The 19,396-nt window shown below is 36.0% G+C and overlaps 2 protein-coding genes across 2 annotated transcripts; both read right to left on the minus strand.

Annotated features, from left to right (window-relative positions):
• Positions 1-899: 899 nt before the first annotated feature.
• HELRODRAFT_194832 (hypothetical protein) lies at positions 900-12,433 on the minus strand (the record flags this gene model as incomplete). The annotated part of the gene is made up of 25 exons (XM_009012286.1): positions 900-1,242; positions 1,620-1,864; positions 2,048-2,334; positions 2,599-2,639; positions 2,824-3,245; positions 3,405-3,455; positions 3,704-3,772; positions 4,188-4,374; positions 4,491-4,582; positions 4,794-4,974; positions 5,092-5,180; positions 5,573-5,706; positions 6,965-7,236; positions 7,526-7,626; positions 7,728-7,775; positions 9,133-9,206; positions 9,389-9,503; positions 9,600-9,762; positions 9,907-9,992; positions 10,088-10,141; positions 10,242-10,317; positions 11,030-11,163; positions 11,501-11,646; positions 11,999-12,071; positions 12,305-12,433. 25 exons carry the CDS (start codon positions 12,431-12,433, stop codon positions 900-902), a joined length of 3,612 nt encoding a protein of 1,203 aa, XP_009010534.1.
• Positions 12,434-13,112: 679 nt separating this feature from the next.
• On the minus strand, positions 13,113-18,711 carry HELRODRAFT_194833 (hypothetical protein; the record flags this gene model as incomplete). Its single annotated transcript, XM_009012287.1, has 12 exons — positions 13,113-13,790; positions 13,991-14,073; positions 14,224-14,305; positions 14,416-14,533; positions 14,869-14,944; positions 15,169-15,243; positions 15,387-15,438; positions 15,717-15,755; positions 15,936-16,008; positions 16,326-16,477; positions 16,829-16,970; positions 18,575-18,711. The coding sequence occupies 12 exons, from the start codon at positions 18,709-18,711 to the stop codon at positions 13,464-13,466; spliced, it is 1,356 nt and encodes a 451-aa protein (XP_009010535.1). The 3' UTR covers positions 13,113-13,463.
• Positions 18,712-19,396: the final 685 nt, after the last annotated feature.

Below are 19,396 nucleotides of genomic sequence, written 5' to 3' on the forward strand. Positions count from 1 at the left end.
TGACGGGGTTAAGTCGTCGTTAAAAAATCCAAACCAACATTTGCATAGCTCTAATGTATACAAATTAAATTTACAGTATTGTACGAACAATGGCTGATGATAAAGATGATTAACAATGATTAAGGTTGACAATGGTTGATGATTAAGATGATTAACAATGATTAAGGTTGATGTATAAGATCCAACAACGATGAAAAAAGTGATATAGCAACTGGATCATGGTCATCATCGTCGTAAAGTCTGTCTGAACGGGTAACGTGGATTTATTATGATTACAAATATCAAAAGATCGGCTGTTCAGAGAAGAAGGAATTGTGGAATAATAATTAATAATAAGGATGTTGATAAATATTTACAATTAAACATTCCTCCCATGCAATGTTCTTCGGCATCTTCTGACGACTGCCACCTTATTTACAGTTCCATCGTAACATAGCACACTCATTAGCTCAAGAATAATATTAATAGTTCAGCAGAAAAATAAAATAGCAGTAAACTGAAAATGATGAAATGTTGTTATTGTGGGATGTATGAGCATTAAACAATTTATTGGATGTATGCACACAAACACACACACACACACAAACACACAGACAGACAAACACACACAGGCAAACACAGACATTAATAAGCACCAAATTGAATTTGAACATTGGAAAGAGGCATGGACGACGATGAATGAAGAATGAACCTCACCAAACTGACCGATGGTTTGTTGGAGATGATGGAGTTTGGTGTAAATTTCGGTTTGAATAAAATAAAATTAAAACGCAAGAACATAATTTCATGAAATGTATTTTGCCACTCATTTCTGCTGGCGTGACAAACACGGCGTCTATCTACCTACCAAGGCCAGTCACAACGACCTCTCAGAAACCCTCAAAATGTGTCCATGTTATTTACTTGTTGCTGATGTTGTTGTTGTTGCTGATGTTGTTGTTGTTGCTGATGTTGTTGTTGTTGCTGATGTTGTTGTTGTTGCTGATGTTGTTGTTGTTGCATATGTTGTTGTTGTTGTTGTAGTTGTTGCTGATGTTGTTGTTGTTGTTGAAGATGTTGTTGCTGCTGATATTGTTGTTGTTGCTGGTGTTGATGTTGTTGATGATGTTGTTGTTGTAGTTGCTGATGTTGATGTTGTTGTAGCTGGTGTTGATGATGCTGATTAGGGTTGTTAGGTAGCATGGAGACGAAACTGGCCGGGAAAAGGCCCCTTCTCCTCGGATCTCCCTCAATTTCCCCCTCCTGTTTTTATGGGGTTTGTTGGATGTAATTGGGTGCCAAATGGAAGCAGATGATGGTAGTGACGATGTACAACATGTACATCAGTGAATCACCAATAATGAAGATAGCGATGATGATGAGTAAGATGAATAACGATGATGTAATGATACTAACGATAGAGAGGATCATGATACTATTGAGAGATAATCAATTTCTGTCATATAGTTCCATTTCCGAGGCGTTAAATAGCAATTTTTAACTTTCAACAAACATACAGCATACGCATGCTGAAGCGTAACGGATTCGGACCCGACAACAACGCAACAAGGCTCGACGCTCTACCACTACACTATCTCGACGTCCAATAAGAAGAAACAAAGGAAACGATACCAACCCACCAATCCTCATCGTCCTCTCTGATGAAGAGGATGACCTCTCCCTCTCCGAATGAAAGTTCATCTTCATTATCCGCCTCACAGTTGTGGTCTGCAACGTATCTCTGCCTGAAGCCGCTGCTGCCACCACCGCTGCTGCTGCTGCTGATGTTGTTACCGTGAGCTGCTGTCGTTGTTGAGGCTGATGACGACGATGACGTAACGAGTGCAGACGACGACGACGATGGCGAGGCTGCTATCGTTGAAAGCTGCTTGTGGTTTTTTTGTGGGTTAGCGTGAAATAGAAGCTAACTAATTATCATAATTTATTCAACTGTCGTGGAATGTTGCATCCTGATATGAAATATACGACAATTATCTAACTCATTATCATAATTTACTCAACTGTTTAGCATGATTTATGAAAATAGCATCAAGTTTATCAACAAGACCTTTTTGTTGATACCAGTTAGGTAGCTAAAAGGAGCAGTTTTATTGGCTGAAGCACTGGTTGGTTCTCTGTTCTGATTGGTCGGTTGGAAAGTGTGAAACGTCGGGGAAAGGACTTGCGGACTGTCAATCATTAGATCGAGCATCTGGCTTCTTAGGCGATTGTTCGGTTTTGGGGGAAGAGCGGGTGGAATATTATTATTATTGTTATTTTTATTGTTATTGTTGTTATTATTGTTGTTGTTTCCTTGTATTGTTGATAATGTTGGAGCCAAAGAACTTGAATCCCCTAGATGAATTTTTGTTAAAAAATTAATTTAATTATAATTTATAATAATACAATGTTTATCGTTTCGATTTATCTGTTAACTGTATGTTTATTTATTTGTCTGTTTGTTTGTTTGTTTAGCATCAAGGTGTGTAGCCATTCGAATAATAAATTTAATTAAATTTGTGTAAGTTATATATATATATATAGAGAGAGAGAGAGAGAGAGAGAGAGGAGAGAGAGAGGAGAGAGAGAGAGGGAGAGAGAGAGACTAAGCAGACGTACTTCTATGATTCCTTAGCTCCAACAGTACAGAGTGGTTCATTCTGCAACAAATTAAAAGTTGTTTTCATTTCATTTAGTTGTTCTCATTAATTTTATGGATATTTTATTATCGTTATTACTACCCAGCGACTAACAAATGAATGAATGAATGAATAGATGGATAGATAAATAAATAAATGAATGAATGAATGGGTGTATGAATGAATGAATGGATCGATGAAGGACCTATTGAGTCCAGGATCAGATGGATTCCTGATGTGACTCCGGCTGTTGATGTTCAACGGGAGCGGAGGGGGCGGACCTTTCTTTCTGTAGAGATGATGCTGATTGGCTGGCATCGTTGTCGTCGCCGAGTGAGATTGCACGCTATTGGTCGAATCGTTCATACCGTTGTTGACCAATGAAGTTTGAGATGAGTTCAAATTGTTGCTTGCTAATTGGACGCTTGATCCTTTGATCCTTGGCATTGGCTGCGGTGGTAGGAGGTTGTCGATTGTAAGCGATCTCTGATTGGCTGTCAGAGTATTGAGGGCCTCTGACGTCATCACTAAACTTCCGGGTCTAGATCTTGTTCGATTGGTTATTGTACTGGCGTTGCTGTTTGGTCCAACTGCTGCTGCAGATGACGACGATGACGCTATGGTATCCTGCCAGGGTGCCAAATATTCAATGTTGCGACGAGAGAATGAAAGTAAAAATGAATGAGTGATCAAATGAATGAATGAATAAATGATTGAATGAATGAATGATTGAATGAATGAATGATTGAATGAATGAATGATTGAATGAATGAAAAAAGAACTAACCCAGTCCAAATCATCATCACTGTAGTCAACCATGTCATGGTTCAGATCATCCTGATTGTAGCGGGTTTAATTATTTGAGGTTAGGCCCATCATCATCGTGTTGCAACATTCATTAATGAAATTAAATATAAACTTAAAAAAAAGTTCTCTCTCTCTCTCTCCTCTCTCTCTCGAGACAAAAAATATTGATTAAAAGACACAAACACACACATACACACCACACACACATACACACACAGACAAACACACTCCAAGAAATGAAAGAGTTTCACGACAAAGACAGAGAAATTGAAACCAACCTGAACGAACTGCCAATCAATGTTCACGTGTTCAAACATATCGGACTTCCCAGCCAGCGCATGGTTTATCTGAAGGGGAATTTTTTGCAAAACTGAAAGTGAAACTTTACAGAACAGAGTTGAAACAACGGGAAGAAATGCTCTGGCGACTATCGTTTGTATTTAAGGATTCAATTTTTTAAATTTTTGCTAGTAACTGGAAAATAAGTCCACCAAAATAAACAACCCCAAGTTACTCTGTAACTTGCAATAGTTACAAAACTCATAAATGAATGAATGGATAAAAGAATGGATGAATGAATGAATAAATGAATGAGTGAGTGAGCAACGTGTACTATAAAATCTTACAAGCATACGTTGAGCGGTTTGAAATTTTGAAAAGAAATTTACGTTCAACAATTTTTTTCTTCATCAAACTTTGCAAAACAATTTTCAAATTAATAAAAGCTATTTCGTAAGCAGAAAATGAAACCAGTCAACCGACCAACTCAACGCAGAGGTCACTGCCTCTCTGCATGGCGATCTGCATGGCAGTTTGACCGGCCTTGTTCGACCAGTCACATAGGCCGGGGTTCGACCTCAACACCAACTTCATGCACTCCGATTTGTCCTCAAGGGCACAGAGGTGCAACGCGTTGTTACCTTCGCTCGTCTGACATCCAAGTTCTTTGCTGTGGTAGGGTGGGGTGGGTGAAAGTGACTTTTACCAACAGCAGCAAAAGGTGATGCATCTCAAACGAATGTACGAATTCTTCAGGTACAAAATGACTGATAGACTTGAAACTACCTGCTCGTGTTCTGGATGATGAAGTCAACGATGAACAAGTGGTAGCCATCTTCCTGCTTGATGGCTAGGTGCAGAGCGTTCTCCTTGTTTGCCTGCGTCATAAAAACCTCATTAAATATGCAAATTAGATTAAATATGCAAATTGGATTAAATATGCAAATTACATTAAATATGCAAATATGTTTAAATATGCAAATTAGATCTAAACATTAGAAGCAGTTTTTGAATAAAGTTAAATAAGCGTAAAAATACGAATATTCGTCGGACCGACGGATCGACCGACCAACCGACGGATCGACCGACCATATCGGGCAGAGGCTCCATGAAGTCGACTCCCTCAGCGTAGACCTGCAGCAGGGCGTAGATGTCGCCAGCGTAGATGGCCTGCTTCAGATCCTGCCGCCTGTCCTCAACTTCGACGCTCGTCACGATGGCAAATTTGCGCTTCTCGTACTTCTGCTTTATGAAATGCTTCTTCTCCTCCCTGTTAATCAATGGCGAGATGACGCTAATGACGGTTCTGCGCCTCTGAGAACATGTATAATGGAGAACAAAAAAAAAATTTATAAAATAAATTTAAATAAATAAATAAGTTATGAACATTGTGCTCTTAGGCTCAGGCTTGTATTTAGGATCGAGTGTGGCCTCCATTATGTCGTTGAAGCCCTGATTGGTCATCACCCTGGCCAGCTGAATTCATGAATATAAATGAGCAGGTGGTTTGAATTTCAATTGAGTTTAATGAATAGTAATGAGGTTTCATGAATTTTTATCAAGATCCAATGTCACATTAGAGTTTAATCGTTTTCAATGAAAATTTGTGAGCGTTGAAAAGTTATAATAAGTTGAATGCAGGCATCCAGGCATAGTGACGTGTAAACGAACAACACTACGAAAATGAAATGAATGACAAGGTTGTTTCAAATAACAAATCATATCAAATGTATCCAACCGAAAGAATTTTTAACAAAAATTAGCGAAATGACGAATGAAATTTGATTAGAGAAGCATGGCGCATCTAATGACAGAGGAAGAAGAGGAGGAAGAGGAAGAAGATGAAGAGGAAGAAGATGAAGACGCACGAGCAGCTGCGAGGTAACAATGTCGTCGATGACGATGGATTGCGTCCTGGATACGTGGACCCCCATGTCCCGATGCACTCCACAACACTCCAGACATATCAACACGCCCAAGTTCACCGACAACCATTCCGGATCTGCAGGTTGGTTAGTTAGGCGAGCAAACGTTCAGTGCAATTATTTAATCATTGTTGTTTTGAGAAATGAACACAGAGCTTGTAAAATATCATGATTATTTTAAATTGAACAAAATGGTTTTAAATGTAAAAAATCATGCTATATTATTTTCGGACCCAAAATTAAGACTAACAGTAACATATTTGAAAGTTTAACAATAAGGATTGGTAATAATGAGCTACCTCGTGTTCACTCCAAAAAATTTCTTGGAATTATTATACAAAGTGATTAAAATTGGACTCGACACGTAAATATAGCCATCAGTAAATTATACAAAGTTATTGGCATTGTATATAAATTGCGGAATAGATTAACACCAAACACTATGATAACGATCTATTATGCCTTTTTCTATCAATATTTCATTTATGGCGACGTATTCTGGAGATATACATTTAAATATTTAGCTAATAAATTACAAGCACTACAAAAATATTTTTTACGCGTCTGTTTTTATTTATAAAGGTATGATCATACAGGAAACTCTTATTTTCTAAATATAAAATACTTAACATTGAACATATCAACATTTATGTTACTCTTACTTTCATGTCATTACGAAAACTACAGATTCTTAAACACTTTCACATATTTATCTTCATCAACTAGACCAAACGGTATGCCGGGCTCCATGAAAAGAAGGACCGCAACAAATGATCGAAATTGGTCTATAAGCGGCATTAAATTATGGAATACTATAGTCAGTGGCCAAGTTCCAGTAACGTCTATTAATAACTTCAAATGTTTTATAAAAAAAGAGGCTACTCAGCACAGCTAGTCTTCAATGATTTAATTTATAAATCTTGTTCATCTAATATCTGTCTCTTTTATTACTATTATGCAAGATTTGAAATTGATTGTTTCATTTTTCCGTTGATTTCGTTAAATATAGTTTTTTTTAGTTTGCTTGATTAAATTGGTACAGAAATTTATTCAATTTGTCAATTTTAGGATGAGTTTTAATTTTAATGTTGACATTAACAACCATTCAGTTTCTTATTGATAAATCTATTCATTATTTGCACATTTATTTAAGGGAATCAGCACAAGTTTATTCTTAACTTCTTGATTGCCTGAATGTCAAATAAAATTTGGAATAAAAGAAAAAAAATTTATCCGGATACACTTTTGAAAAGTTCTCGAGAGAAGAAACACGGCATACATACACATACAAACCACACACGATGCAAAACATCATCAGCAATGGCAAAAACATACTTGGACAGGAACAATCGCAACATTTATCATTGCCCTTCAGCTGTTTGACCTTCTGAAGGACTGCCTTCGAAAGTTCCTGTAACCTCAGATCGTAGTAATCAGAAGAGGTGGATGTGGAAGACATGAGGCAGGGGTTGGAGGAAGTGGATGATGAGGATTTGCTGTGCTGCTGCTGTTGGTGGTATCTGTGGCTCGGAGAAGTGGGTCCCGCTGGAGACTGAAATGCTTTCATGAGGATCGAGTTCTTTGCGTTGTTCAGGACCGACGTCCAACTGTGCGTGGCGGTAAATAGGAAAAACAATTAAGATGAGAGGAAACTTGTAGCAGGAAGATGATGAAGAAAGTGGAAGATATTGATGGCGTTTATAATTTCCATCATCATTTTGATCATTGCTATCGTGATTATCACACGTTTAAAGTTTATTATTTATAGAAAGATGTACAAAACCACGAAAGGCATCATTAAACAAAAAATAGAAGCAGGAAGAAAAGAAAAAAGAGAAGGAAAAGGAGGAAAAAAGAAAAAAGAGAAGGAAGAGGAGGAAAAGAAAGGAGACGTACGCCTCGAGCTCCTGGGGGTCATCCGCTTGGAAGTGGTACGTCCTGTTTTCCGAACTGGACACCAAATCGAAACATTTCCTGCCCGGATCGTCTGGAATCAACTGATGATGATGGTGATGGTGAAGATGATAATGGAAGTTGTGTGGTTGATAATGATAGTTGTAACGACGATGATGATAATGATGATTCGCAACAGACTGACCTTGACTTGGCAAGTGAGCAAGTTCAATCTTACTGGATCCTTCGTAGCCTGTTTGTTGTGTGTTGATGAGTGCAAGCATCACTATCAGCATCATCATCATTACCATCGTCATCATCATCATCCTCATCAATGAACGAATCATAATTAGTCAATAATTGGAGGTGAGCAAGTGAACGGGAATAGGTAAAACTTAGTTTTCGGGAATGGGAGTTTTAGGAAATAGGGAACCAAAGCTCGAGAATTGGGAATGACGGACGAGAATGGGAAAAAGTGACATCTGCGTGCGAAAATAAATATATATTTATATGTGCAATAAAAACTATCCAACGCTTGAAATCTAGAAATTCGGTAGATTCCAAAATTACTGCATTAATTATGGTCTATAAACAGCACATTTATATATGTATACTCGTACACATGTGATCGACGCATACACATAGGCCCACACGTGTCTGTTTACAAAGAAGATAATGATGTAAAATCACGTAAAATCAAGAAAGCTAGAAAGAAATTTCGCGGGCAGCTACGTATACGTTTAGTTTAACACATCGATATGATTTTCGGAGTTTTGTTTGTCGATTACAATGAAATTAGTAAATTTAAATTAGTTATATATTAGTATTTTTTGTGTGTATTTACATCTAACTATTTGTTTGTCTAAATAAGGCTTTCAACAACATTGATGTTACGTAACAATTGGCCTTCTGGCTAAGGGATTGGCTCATGCTTATTTTTATTCCTCGAATGACTAAATGTGTCTGAAACAGTTGAAATCTAATTTATTTATATATTTATTTATATGTTTGTTAATTAATGCGGTACACTATTTCGACCAAATGTTTAATTTAAATATTAAAGTTTTATTTATGACTTTTGAATTTTTACATTGCATGGTAATGAAGACGTGTTTGTGAATCTGCAATTTTAAAAAAAATTGAGATTTTTGTGTTCAAAAATTTTGAAAATGGGTAAAATGGGAATCGGGAGGGAATGAGAGGGAAAACGCGGGAATGAGTTAAAAAATAGGGAATGAAAATTTTCAAGAACGTTGTCATAACAGGGAATTCGGGAGAGAATCAGAAATGAGAAAAAAATGGAAGAGGATTGGGAACAAATTTCAACTTCCGCTCACTTCTACTCACAATTATCTTAATATTTGACTCGAACGTGAAACTACAATAAACAAATAATAGAAAGAAAGGAAGAATGATGAATAAATGAATGAGTGAATGAATGAATGAAAGAACGAATGAATGAATAAATGTATGGACGGATGTATGAATAAATGGATAGATGTTTGAATTTATGAATGAACGAACGGCTAGCAGAATGAATGAATGAATAAACAAAAGAATGAATGAATGAAAAAACAAATAAATGAATGAAAAAACGAGCGAAATCTCACATCTGAATGACTGATATACAAGTTCCCATCCTTAACACAACATTTCCTCCTCTGCCAGACTTTTCTCATCTTTCCTGAAGGTTAAGTTTGGCAATTAGTCAGACTGAATTAATTTAAAATTACTACCACTACTACTATCACCACTACTACCACTACTACTACTACTACTACTACTACCACTACTACTACAACTACTACTACTAATAATAATAATAATAATAATAATAATCGTGATCATTCCAATCATGGCCAGCACCTTCACTCTTTTTAAGCAGCCAGCCTGTCCTCTCGCAGCCAAAAACCTTGTTGCCTTGCAGCTGGTGCAGCCTGTAAACTGACTGCTGCTGCTGCACATTCGACTGCGTGGTCATCTGGTTTTATTATTATTATTATTAAAAAAAATGAAGCTTCGAAAACAGCAGTATTAAAAAAGATATCGAAAAACAAAACATAAAGTAAATAGAGACATCTTTATTGAAGGCTGCCACAGATTTCTTCAGCACATCTCTGATTTCGGCCAGTTCCTTCTTTTCCTGATCCTGTCTAGTGCGAAGTTTTGTGAGCTCAACGGTGAGCTCTTCAAAGTAGCATTGATAATGTTCCAATGTCTTCAGGCCGTCTTGGAAGTAACTGGGTGATGGTGTGTGGTTTCGTCATCAACGTCATCATTATTGTCGTCATCATCATCTCCACACTAAGCCACCATCAAAAACAAAAAAACCACCACTGGCCGCAACAGTAGCAGCCACAACAGCAGCAGTCGCAGCAGCAAACTTGTTTTGAGCGTGGTAGAACTCCACAAAGTGATTCAGCAAGTCCACTCCCTTCTTCGTTTTTATCTCATTTACCTTCAGCAGGTACTGAAGAGTATTTACATTCGTTGATTTATTTATTTATTACCCTTGTTGCTAGCAATTTAAAAATAATCAATTTAATAATTATTTTGTCTATTTACCTCGCAGGCTTGCAGTTGCAGTACTCTCCTTTCCCTCTCCATCTCCTCAGCCACCTTGTAACAAATTATGTTAATGAGTTAGCGTCAATCAACTAAACGCACGTCAATTATTCACAATGAATATTGATTAACCTAAAAAATGCATATCAATTACCTCGGGCCCCGTGACTTCGGTCTTAATCATACCAGCATCTCTAGCTATTTGCTTCTTCTCCTTCTCTATCTTGCTACTGCAAAGTAGTCAAAGCGATAAAAATGATAAAATTCACAAAAGATAAAAAAATATTTTATGAGAATTTTTGTCGTCCACAAAATGTAACCAGCGACGGAATGGGTTGATGTAATTAATGTGCCCAGCAATCTGCCAACAGAACCGGCAAGAAGCGCAATCGAGGATACTAATTTAAGAGAAAAAACCACTAAGCAGAAAACGGTTGCAGTCCAAACTCAACATAATTATAACTATTTTGAAGGAAATTTTCTTTTCCTTTTACACACACACACACACACACACTAACACACACGCACGCGCGCACACACACACACATGCGCGCATACAAAAAATAGTCAAAGCAATAAAAATGAAGTCATCTTTCTAAATAAAATAACCAGTTCATAGTCAATGTTAAATAGAAAAAGTTATAATTATGAATAAATGAGCAGCATTATAGTGTAATGGTTAAGATTCCTGGCACTGGTAATGCAATGACCAGATTCAATTGCAAGAGACCCCTATTCATTACATGCAGTGTGTGTGTTCCTGAATTATTCACTATAGCGCATTATTCACTATAGTGCATTATTCACTATAGTGCATTATTCACTATAGTGCATTATTCACTATAGTGCATTATTCACTATAGTGCATTATTCACATGCATTGTGCATACTAAAGAAAGAACGAAGAAAAAATTAATTATCTAATTGATACAGAGTAGAAACGTGGCAAACAATTTGATTTCGTATTCTTTGAATGCCTTATCGAATGGTTTCTTGAGGTCCCCCTTCACCCCGGCCAGGTCACCTTTCAAGAAGTTGTCCAAACTGAACATCACCGAGTTGTTCAGTTTCTGCATCTGTTGCATCGCGGTGTCAGTCAAACGATTATTATTAATAATTATGATGATAATAATTAAGATAATATTAATTATGACAATAATTATTATTATATTCTTAAAATTAAGTGTACAAAATGAAACTTGATGGTTTACTCAATTAAGTAATGTCTTCCAACAATTTATGAAAATATTAAGCAATTAGTAATAATTATTTGATAGAAGAACTATTTTAATTAAATAAAAAGACAAATAAATAATTGAAAAATACACAAACAAATAAACAAACAAACAAATAAATGATAAATTTACTGAAAAATGTTTAAAATTGTAAATAAAAATAAAAGATTTGGCAGACTAGATGCTTGAGTAGTACAGAAAGTTCCCTTGTGACGACTGAGAACTTGAAATAGGCAGTCATGATGCCGACGTCATCTTCGTGCTGGGCCCCCTGACTCAACTTCAACAAACTCTCTGCTATCAATGTCTCATTTGATACGTGCACTGAATGGAGAAAATGTTTGATTTACATGTTTTAATGTAATGTGATTTTCATGTAATGAAATGTGGTGTGGTTTAAATAGTGCCAAAAAAAAGTTACTGAAAATGAAAAAATTGTGATTTGTAATATTAAAATATTAAAAAAGTGTTAATGAATTAAAACTTAAAATGTATAAATTTTAATTTGTAATATTGATATTCAGGTGTTAGTTGTTCATATTTGATAGCATATTTTCAGGAAAAAAAAATTAGGTTTATTTTAAACTTGGAGAGTTTCTATTATATGAATGAATATCTATTTCTATCACTATTCATGAGATGGTGCAAAAATAAAAATGGTCAGAGAGGGACTTACGACTGCCAGAGCTTGAGAGAGCTTTCAATGATTTTTTTAACTTTGTCAAGTTGTTTCTGTCAAAGTCTATGGCCTTTAAAAATTAGAAAAATAATCTTTTGTTACTAGTTTAAAAAAAAAAAAAAAACTAGTTTAAAAAGTGAAAAGATTTTGTAAGAAAATAAAATAAGTGAAGCCAACAAAATGGACCCAAAAATCAAAATAAAAGAAAGAATGTGAAAATTAGGCTTGTGAATGATTTGTTGAGCATTTGAAAAGAGAATGTTCGCTGATGAATGAATGAAGACAAAAAAAAAATGAGTGAACCTCTTCATGCTGGCCGATAAAATTTTTGCAGACCCCCAACTTTGAGGTGAAGTTTGAAGTTGTTGGCGAGTTGTAGTCATCCCAAGTTTCTCGGAGGAATTCCGAAACTGAAAATGGTTTTTCGGGCATTTTGTTTTTTATTAAATAAAATTGGGACGCGCTTTAAAAAAATAATTACAGGCTATTTGACAATTTGTTGATCATTTTATTTAATTTTATTTCTTTATTTGACGTACACAAAACAGGATCTTTAAAACTTTAATTTACTTTTATTTACTTAAAAGTGAACACTAGTTAAAAATTTAATTTTCTTTACGTTACACTAAAAATTTTACTATATCCAAATCTTACACGTGTTCAATATGTCAGGCCATGTTTTCATCCACCAGCTAAATGCAGCCGCTGATTTTCTCATAATATTTTTCCATCAATCTCAATCCTGTCAGTTCTTAAAATCTCACTCGTTATTCTTCTGCAGGTCATTTCATATTTGGATGATCACGTCTGCAATTCATCCATTTTTTTGGTGTTCTTCCTCTTCCTCTCTTTCCCTGGAAAGAATGCATCATAGATTTCCTGGTGGGCCTGTTAGTACCTATTTAAAAAACAGTCAAAAGAAATACATATGCAGATAATATAATCAGTGGTTGGCCATCGTATACAGAGGGGTCTTTTAAATTCGCCGAACCCCATAAGCCCTTGTATGGCTATCCATTCAGAGTTTTCCTCGAAGCACGTGAAAACGTTTGAGCTGATAAAATCGCCAAAGGCTGTTTTGGGTTTAACAAATTATAAGCAAAAACCTGAATGCGGTTAAAACTTTTTAAATAGTATTTGTAATTGAAGTTGAAAAAGTATAATTGTTTTTAAGTTTATTAATAGTCAAATGACATTTACTTTGTAAGAAATCTCAAAAAATATATCGTAGTTATGAATTGAATATTTGGAATTGAAGAAAGACGTGTGATGTGACACAGTGCAACTGTGTAGCTTAGTTTTCCTCCTATTCAACAACCATCTTTAGCCATGAAATTGATATTTTTGAAATTAAAATGAAATGATTTCGTCCAACACTGTACGTTTCAACCGCGCACCTGATAAAACATTTAATGAACAACACAAAAGTAACTAAACTATCAACAGAAAATATTTAAAAAGTTTATTTCGAAGAACATTTGGCAGCAGCTGAGAACGGGGATGTTGCTCTCGGTTGTTGATTGGAGGTACTCGCACAACAACAACCTCCCCCATCATCAACATCCCCACCATCTTCTTCTTCATCCCCGTTACAACTTTCTGCGTTTTTATCCCCAGTAGCTCCATCAATTTTATCACCGTCACCAGCATCTTCATTTTGATCTTTGTCCTCTTTTTCAGCAGGACTAATAACACATTTATCTTCTCCGTGCACATCACTAGGAATGACGTCATCGTTTGGGGGATGAGGATGGCGGAACTTCAGGGCCATCAGTACATCGGTGGCAGCCTGAATCGAAATTGAAATATAGTCGCCTCAACGTCACCATTCATCGAGCCATGATTGCTCGCTATTACTTTCATTATTATTACTTAAATTTCAAATATAGTATTATTATGATTGTTGTTGTTGTTGCTGCTGTTGCTGCTACTGCTGCTGCTGCAGTATTGGTTGTTAGTGTGAAGCCTAATTTCACAAGATAAATGTACTTTGAGTTTTCTTTTTGCGTTGAAGTCCTTCAGTTTGTCCTTGACATTTGGCAGGTGCTCTTTGAACGTCACCTTGTCCTTGCCTGTTGAGTTGTCGTTCGGGACGCACCATCAAACCAGCCTTGCGGCAGCATAACACAAACCACAAAAAAATTCACACAGAAACAGCAAAAATTCATAATTCACAACCAAACCCAAGACGGTAATTCACAATTCACACAGCAACAATTCACCAGTGAGCCATGGATGTTGCAGTGCTTGGCTGGTAGTCATACGTTCGCTGGGATTTGCTAATAAGAGTCTAGACACAAAGTCCTGTTTCGAATTTGTTAAGTTATGTCAATTTTTTTAGATTTATATTATTCAGTAACCGGTTTCAAATGCACGCGTATATCAGCTTATTTTTACAACATCGTCATCATCACCTTGGCAACATCCGTGACGTCATCCCACCATGGCGAATCAAAGACGTACTGGCAGAGTAGAATTTTTTTGAAAGTTTCATTCTCTGTGTTGCCGTAGAAGGGTTCATACCCGCACAAACTGATTGGATAGTTGGTCGACCAATAAGGTGATAAGAATATCATTATTGGATGGTTGGTCGACCAATGAGATGATAGGAATATCATTATTAGATGGTTGGTCGACCAATAAGGTGATAGGAATATCATTATTGGACCAGGGAGATGATCGAATGGTTGGAAATAAGATGATTGGATGGTTGATTGGTCTTTTCTGGTCAACCATCCGTTCATCTTATTGGCCAAGCCTTCAATCATCTCACCGAATTAATTAAAATTTATCAAATAATTATTAAATTTAGTTAGATAATTAATTTTTATCATGGCGAGTCATGAGCAAGTTAGTTACTAGCGTACAGTATGTACGTGATGACGCCGATGCTCCAGAGGTCCACGGACGAGTCATATCGATGTCCCTTCAGTACTTCCGGTGCTGTTTCATCATCGTCATTTTCATCATCATCGTCGTCGTCATCATCATCATTATTATCATCATCATTGTCTGTGCTAAAAGACTGGTAAATATAAGATCGAGCAAAAGCTAGAAGAACAGACATGTAAAAAAGATAAGAAAAAACGGATGACATACAAATAACCAGACAGACAGACAGTCATACAGACAGACAGACAGCCAGTCAGACAGACATGGAGACCTACCACAATAGCCAGGCGTGCCACATATCGTCTGCATTTGAATGTTATGCTCCGTTATCTTCGATAGGCCGAAGTCAGCTGAATAAAAATAAATATATACTCATTAACATAATTTATTCATGTTGTTAATCAATATTTCAAATAATTTACATATGAAAAGTAGTATGGATTAATATTCATAAATAAAAAGCCGCTCGCTGATTGGCTGACGGCAATGTAACCTATTTTTAGCTTAGCATCATCAGACTCATCTTCATAGAGGAGGTTTTCCGGCTGATGAAGTTGGAAGAAAAATGTTTACTATTATTATTATTATTGTTTTTATGATTATCTTATTAGGTTAAAAAATGAGAAATATTAAAGTTTAAGAACGAAATATGATTTTAACTGCAAAGAATATATGAAGTTTGAATGAATCAGTGAATGAATGAATGAATGAATGAATAAATGAATGAATGAACGAACGAATGAATGAATGAACGAATGAATGAATGAGCGAGTGAACGAATGAACGAATGAATGATTGAATAGAATAAATGAGAAAAACTTACTTTGAGGTCTCTATGGATGATGTCGTTATTATGGAGATACTGAGGGTAGGAAGAAATTAATTATTTTTTATTTCATTTTTTATTTTATTTATTATTTTATTATTTTGTTTATTATTTTTATTATATTATTTTATTTATTCATCATCATCACTCGCCTGTTTGGAAAAAAATATCCACCATCATCATCATCATCACCACGATCGTCATCATCACCACCACCTGAACAGCCTCCAGCATTTGACTGACGCACTTGATAGCCTCCTTCTCACTGTAGAAGCCACACGAGACGATTCTGGTCGTTCATTGGTCGGTTCGGTTCATAAATTTGTATAAATTTGAATAAATTATTTAAATGAATGAATGGACAAATGAATAAAGGAATGAATAGTGAGATAGCGGTAGAACGAATGGACCGATCAAACGAACGAACGAATGAACGAACGAACGAACGAATGAATGAACGAATGAATGAACGAATGAATGAATGAATGAATGAATGAACGAACGAATGAATGAACGAATGAATGAATGAACGAACGAATGAAAGAATGAACGAATGAATGAATGAATAAATGAATGAATGAATGAATGAATGAATGAATGAATGACCTATCGAACAGCTCTCCCCCGGTGACCAGCTCGAGAATCATGTGGATGACTGCAGTGCTCTCGTAAACCTCCTTCAGACGAATCTGACATTTGATTCCAACACATTCAACATTATCTTCGGGTGAAGTTTTTGAATCAAACTGGAAGTTGAACTGTGTAAATGCACGCGAGATGGCATGGATGTTAAGGTGCCTGGTCGTGATATTGCAGTGATCGGATTCGAATTCAAAGAAGTTCCCGCCTATCACACGCAATGTGTGTGATGCGTTATTTTCGGCATATTTCCCCGAGCCGTGTTTGTTTGTGTGTGTGTGTGTTTGTTGGTGTGTGTTGTCGATGCTTCTGATGAATCAAAGAAAGAATTGTAGAAAGGGATATGATTTCATTGTTTGAAACATAATTCGTTTCTCAATCAGAACAATATTTTACGACGAAAACACGTCCCCACTCAAAAAAAGCACATCCCTATTTTCTTAACATCACTAATCCACCAGTCAACTCACGATATTAGGATGATTCAGTTTGAGTAGGACACCGATTTCAGTGGCCACAATCCTTCTCTCGACCTTCTTGTTGATCATCTTCACCGCCCACTCCTTGCTAGTTCGCCTGCACCTGCATCTGTAAACTATGGACGTGGCTCCTCTGTTGCGTTTCATTGGTCGGTCGGTTTGCGGGGGTTCATTGTGATTGGTTGATATTTTATTTGAATGTATTTGATTGGTTGGTTTTAATCTGGTTTCAGCCGTATGATTGGTTGTTAGATGGACGGACAACAAATATGAATGTATTTGATTGGTTGGTTTTAATCTGGTTTCAGCCGTATGATTGGTTGTTAGATGGACAACAAATATGAATGAATTTGATTGGTTGGTTTTAATCTGGATTGGTTGTTAGATGGACGGACAACAAATATGAATGTATTTGATTGGTTTTAATCTGGTTTCAGCCGTATGATGGGCTACAAATATATCTTAATTACGGGATTGCGTGACTGCAGAGGCTCAGTATGTAGCTGCATCGGCTGCCAGCATAGGAAAGAAAAATAAAACAAATACACGCAAGGTGATGCATGCAGTGATGCACCAACCGACACCAACATACACAGACAGACAGGGACAAACAGAGACAACCACAGAGACAGACAGACAGAAAAAGAGAGAGAGAGAGAGAAGGGAGAGAGCTCTACAAATGAGATCATCACCGAGAGAGAGAGAGAGAGAGAGAGAGAGAGAGAGAGAGGAATCTACAAATGGGATCATCATCACCAACTTGTGAATAAGTAATGATGAGCTACACGGAGAACATATCTCAATGTTTCGTGACATAGACAAATATCAATAATAATAATAATAATAATAATAATAATAATAATAAGAAGAAGAAGAAGAAGAATAGCAGTAATAATGATAGGAGTGTGTTGATTAATTATAATGGTAATTATAACGTCATGTTAATCTGTAGAGCATTGTTTCCACAGTTAGAATGTTTTGAAGATGAAAATGGATGAACGAAAGAACGAACAAACGAACAAACAAACAAATGAACGAATGAACGAATGAACAAATGACTGAACGACCGGAAGAAAATAAGAAAGAAAGAAAGAAAAAAAGAAAGAACGAATGAATGGATGAATGGTATTAAAAGAGCAGGTGTGCATTCGTCTCGTGAAGATATCTCCTCTATAGTACATTACATACATTTAATTAACATCATCATCATCGTCGTCATCATCATCAGGATCGACCAGAAATGGACATTTACTGGATAATCAGATAATTTAAATGGCTGTGTAGCCATGGTAGCTATGGTAACTTATAATGAATGACGTGATGTTATCGATTGTTCCACCATAAATCACCATCATAATCATCGGCATTACCATCGTCATCTTTACTAAAACTCTTTCTCTCTCTCTCTTTCTCATACACACACACACATACACACGCACACACAAACACAAACGCATCATATTATGTATATTTCGAGAATATTCGTCATATAACACTGATGGTTTTGAGCGTGTGAGAGAGAAAGAAAGAGAAGAAGAGAGAAGGAGAATAAAGAGAGAGAAGAGAAATAGAGAAAGAAGGAAAATAGAGAGAGAGAGAGAGAGAGAGAGAAAAGGAAAATAGAGGGAGAGAAAGAAAATAGAGAAAGAGAGAGAAGGAAAATAGAGAGAGAGAGAGAGAGAGAGAGAGAAGAAAAATAGAGAGAGAGAAGGAAAATAGAGAGAGAGAAGGACCCACCTGCCTAACTCCCTGTCGATGACGTATTCGTCAGAAAATTTGACGTCTTTGATGCTTTCTTTCAGCCAGAAGTCCAACCTACCACCCCCTCCTGATTCTACCCTCTCCTTAGCATCCTCCCCCTTATTATTCTTCATTCTATCTTCATTCGTTTTTGTGGCTGTGCTTAAAAGTTTAAATGAGCGAAAGATTAGAATTGAGTCAGTCAAAATTTAAATGAATCAAAGTAAAATAAAGTATAAATCCGTGGTTTAAAAGAAGAATTTATGCATTACCCAATCTATTATGATACCGTAACTGAATGAACGAACGAACGAACGCATGAATGAATGAATGATTGAATGAAAGAACGAACGAACGAACGAATGAATAATCAAAAACTAACTTCTCACTCATTGCAGACCATGCGATATTTTTTAAAAAGTAAAAATCTTCTCAATCGAGTATGAAAATTAAATTATTTTAACTATGTCTTTTTAACGATGTCAACTGAAAAATAAAATTTATATAAAGTAGATTTTTAAATAAAAATTTACAAAAAGCGAACTGGCATATCTCTTTAATCCCCCCTTGTTATAGCAACTTGAAGAGAGTGAAAAAATAGTGCAGGTAAAAGCATCGCTATTTATGTACACCACTACCCCTTCAAAAGCCTGCATGTTTGTTTGTTTGTATGTTTGTATGTATGTTTATTTGTATGCATGTATGTGTATGTATGTACGTATGTATGTATGTATGCATGTATGTATATATATATATATATATATATATATATATATATATATATATATATATATATATATATATATATATATATAGAGA

Source organism: Helobdella robusta (assembly GCF_000326865.2).
Source record: "Helobdella robusta unplaced genomic scaffold HELROscaffold_102, whole genome shotgun sequence".
NCBI classification, from domain to species: domain Eukaryota; kingdom Metazoa; phylum Annelida; class Clitellata; order Rhynchobdellida; family Glossiphoniidae; genus Helobdella; species Helobdella robusta.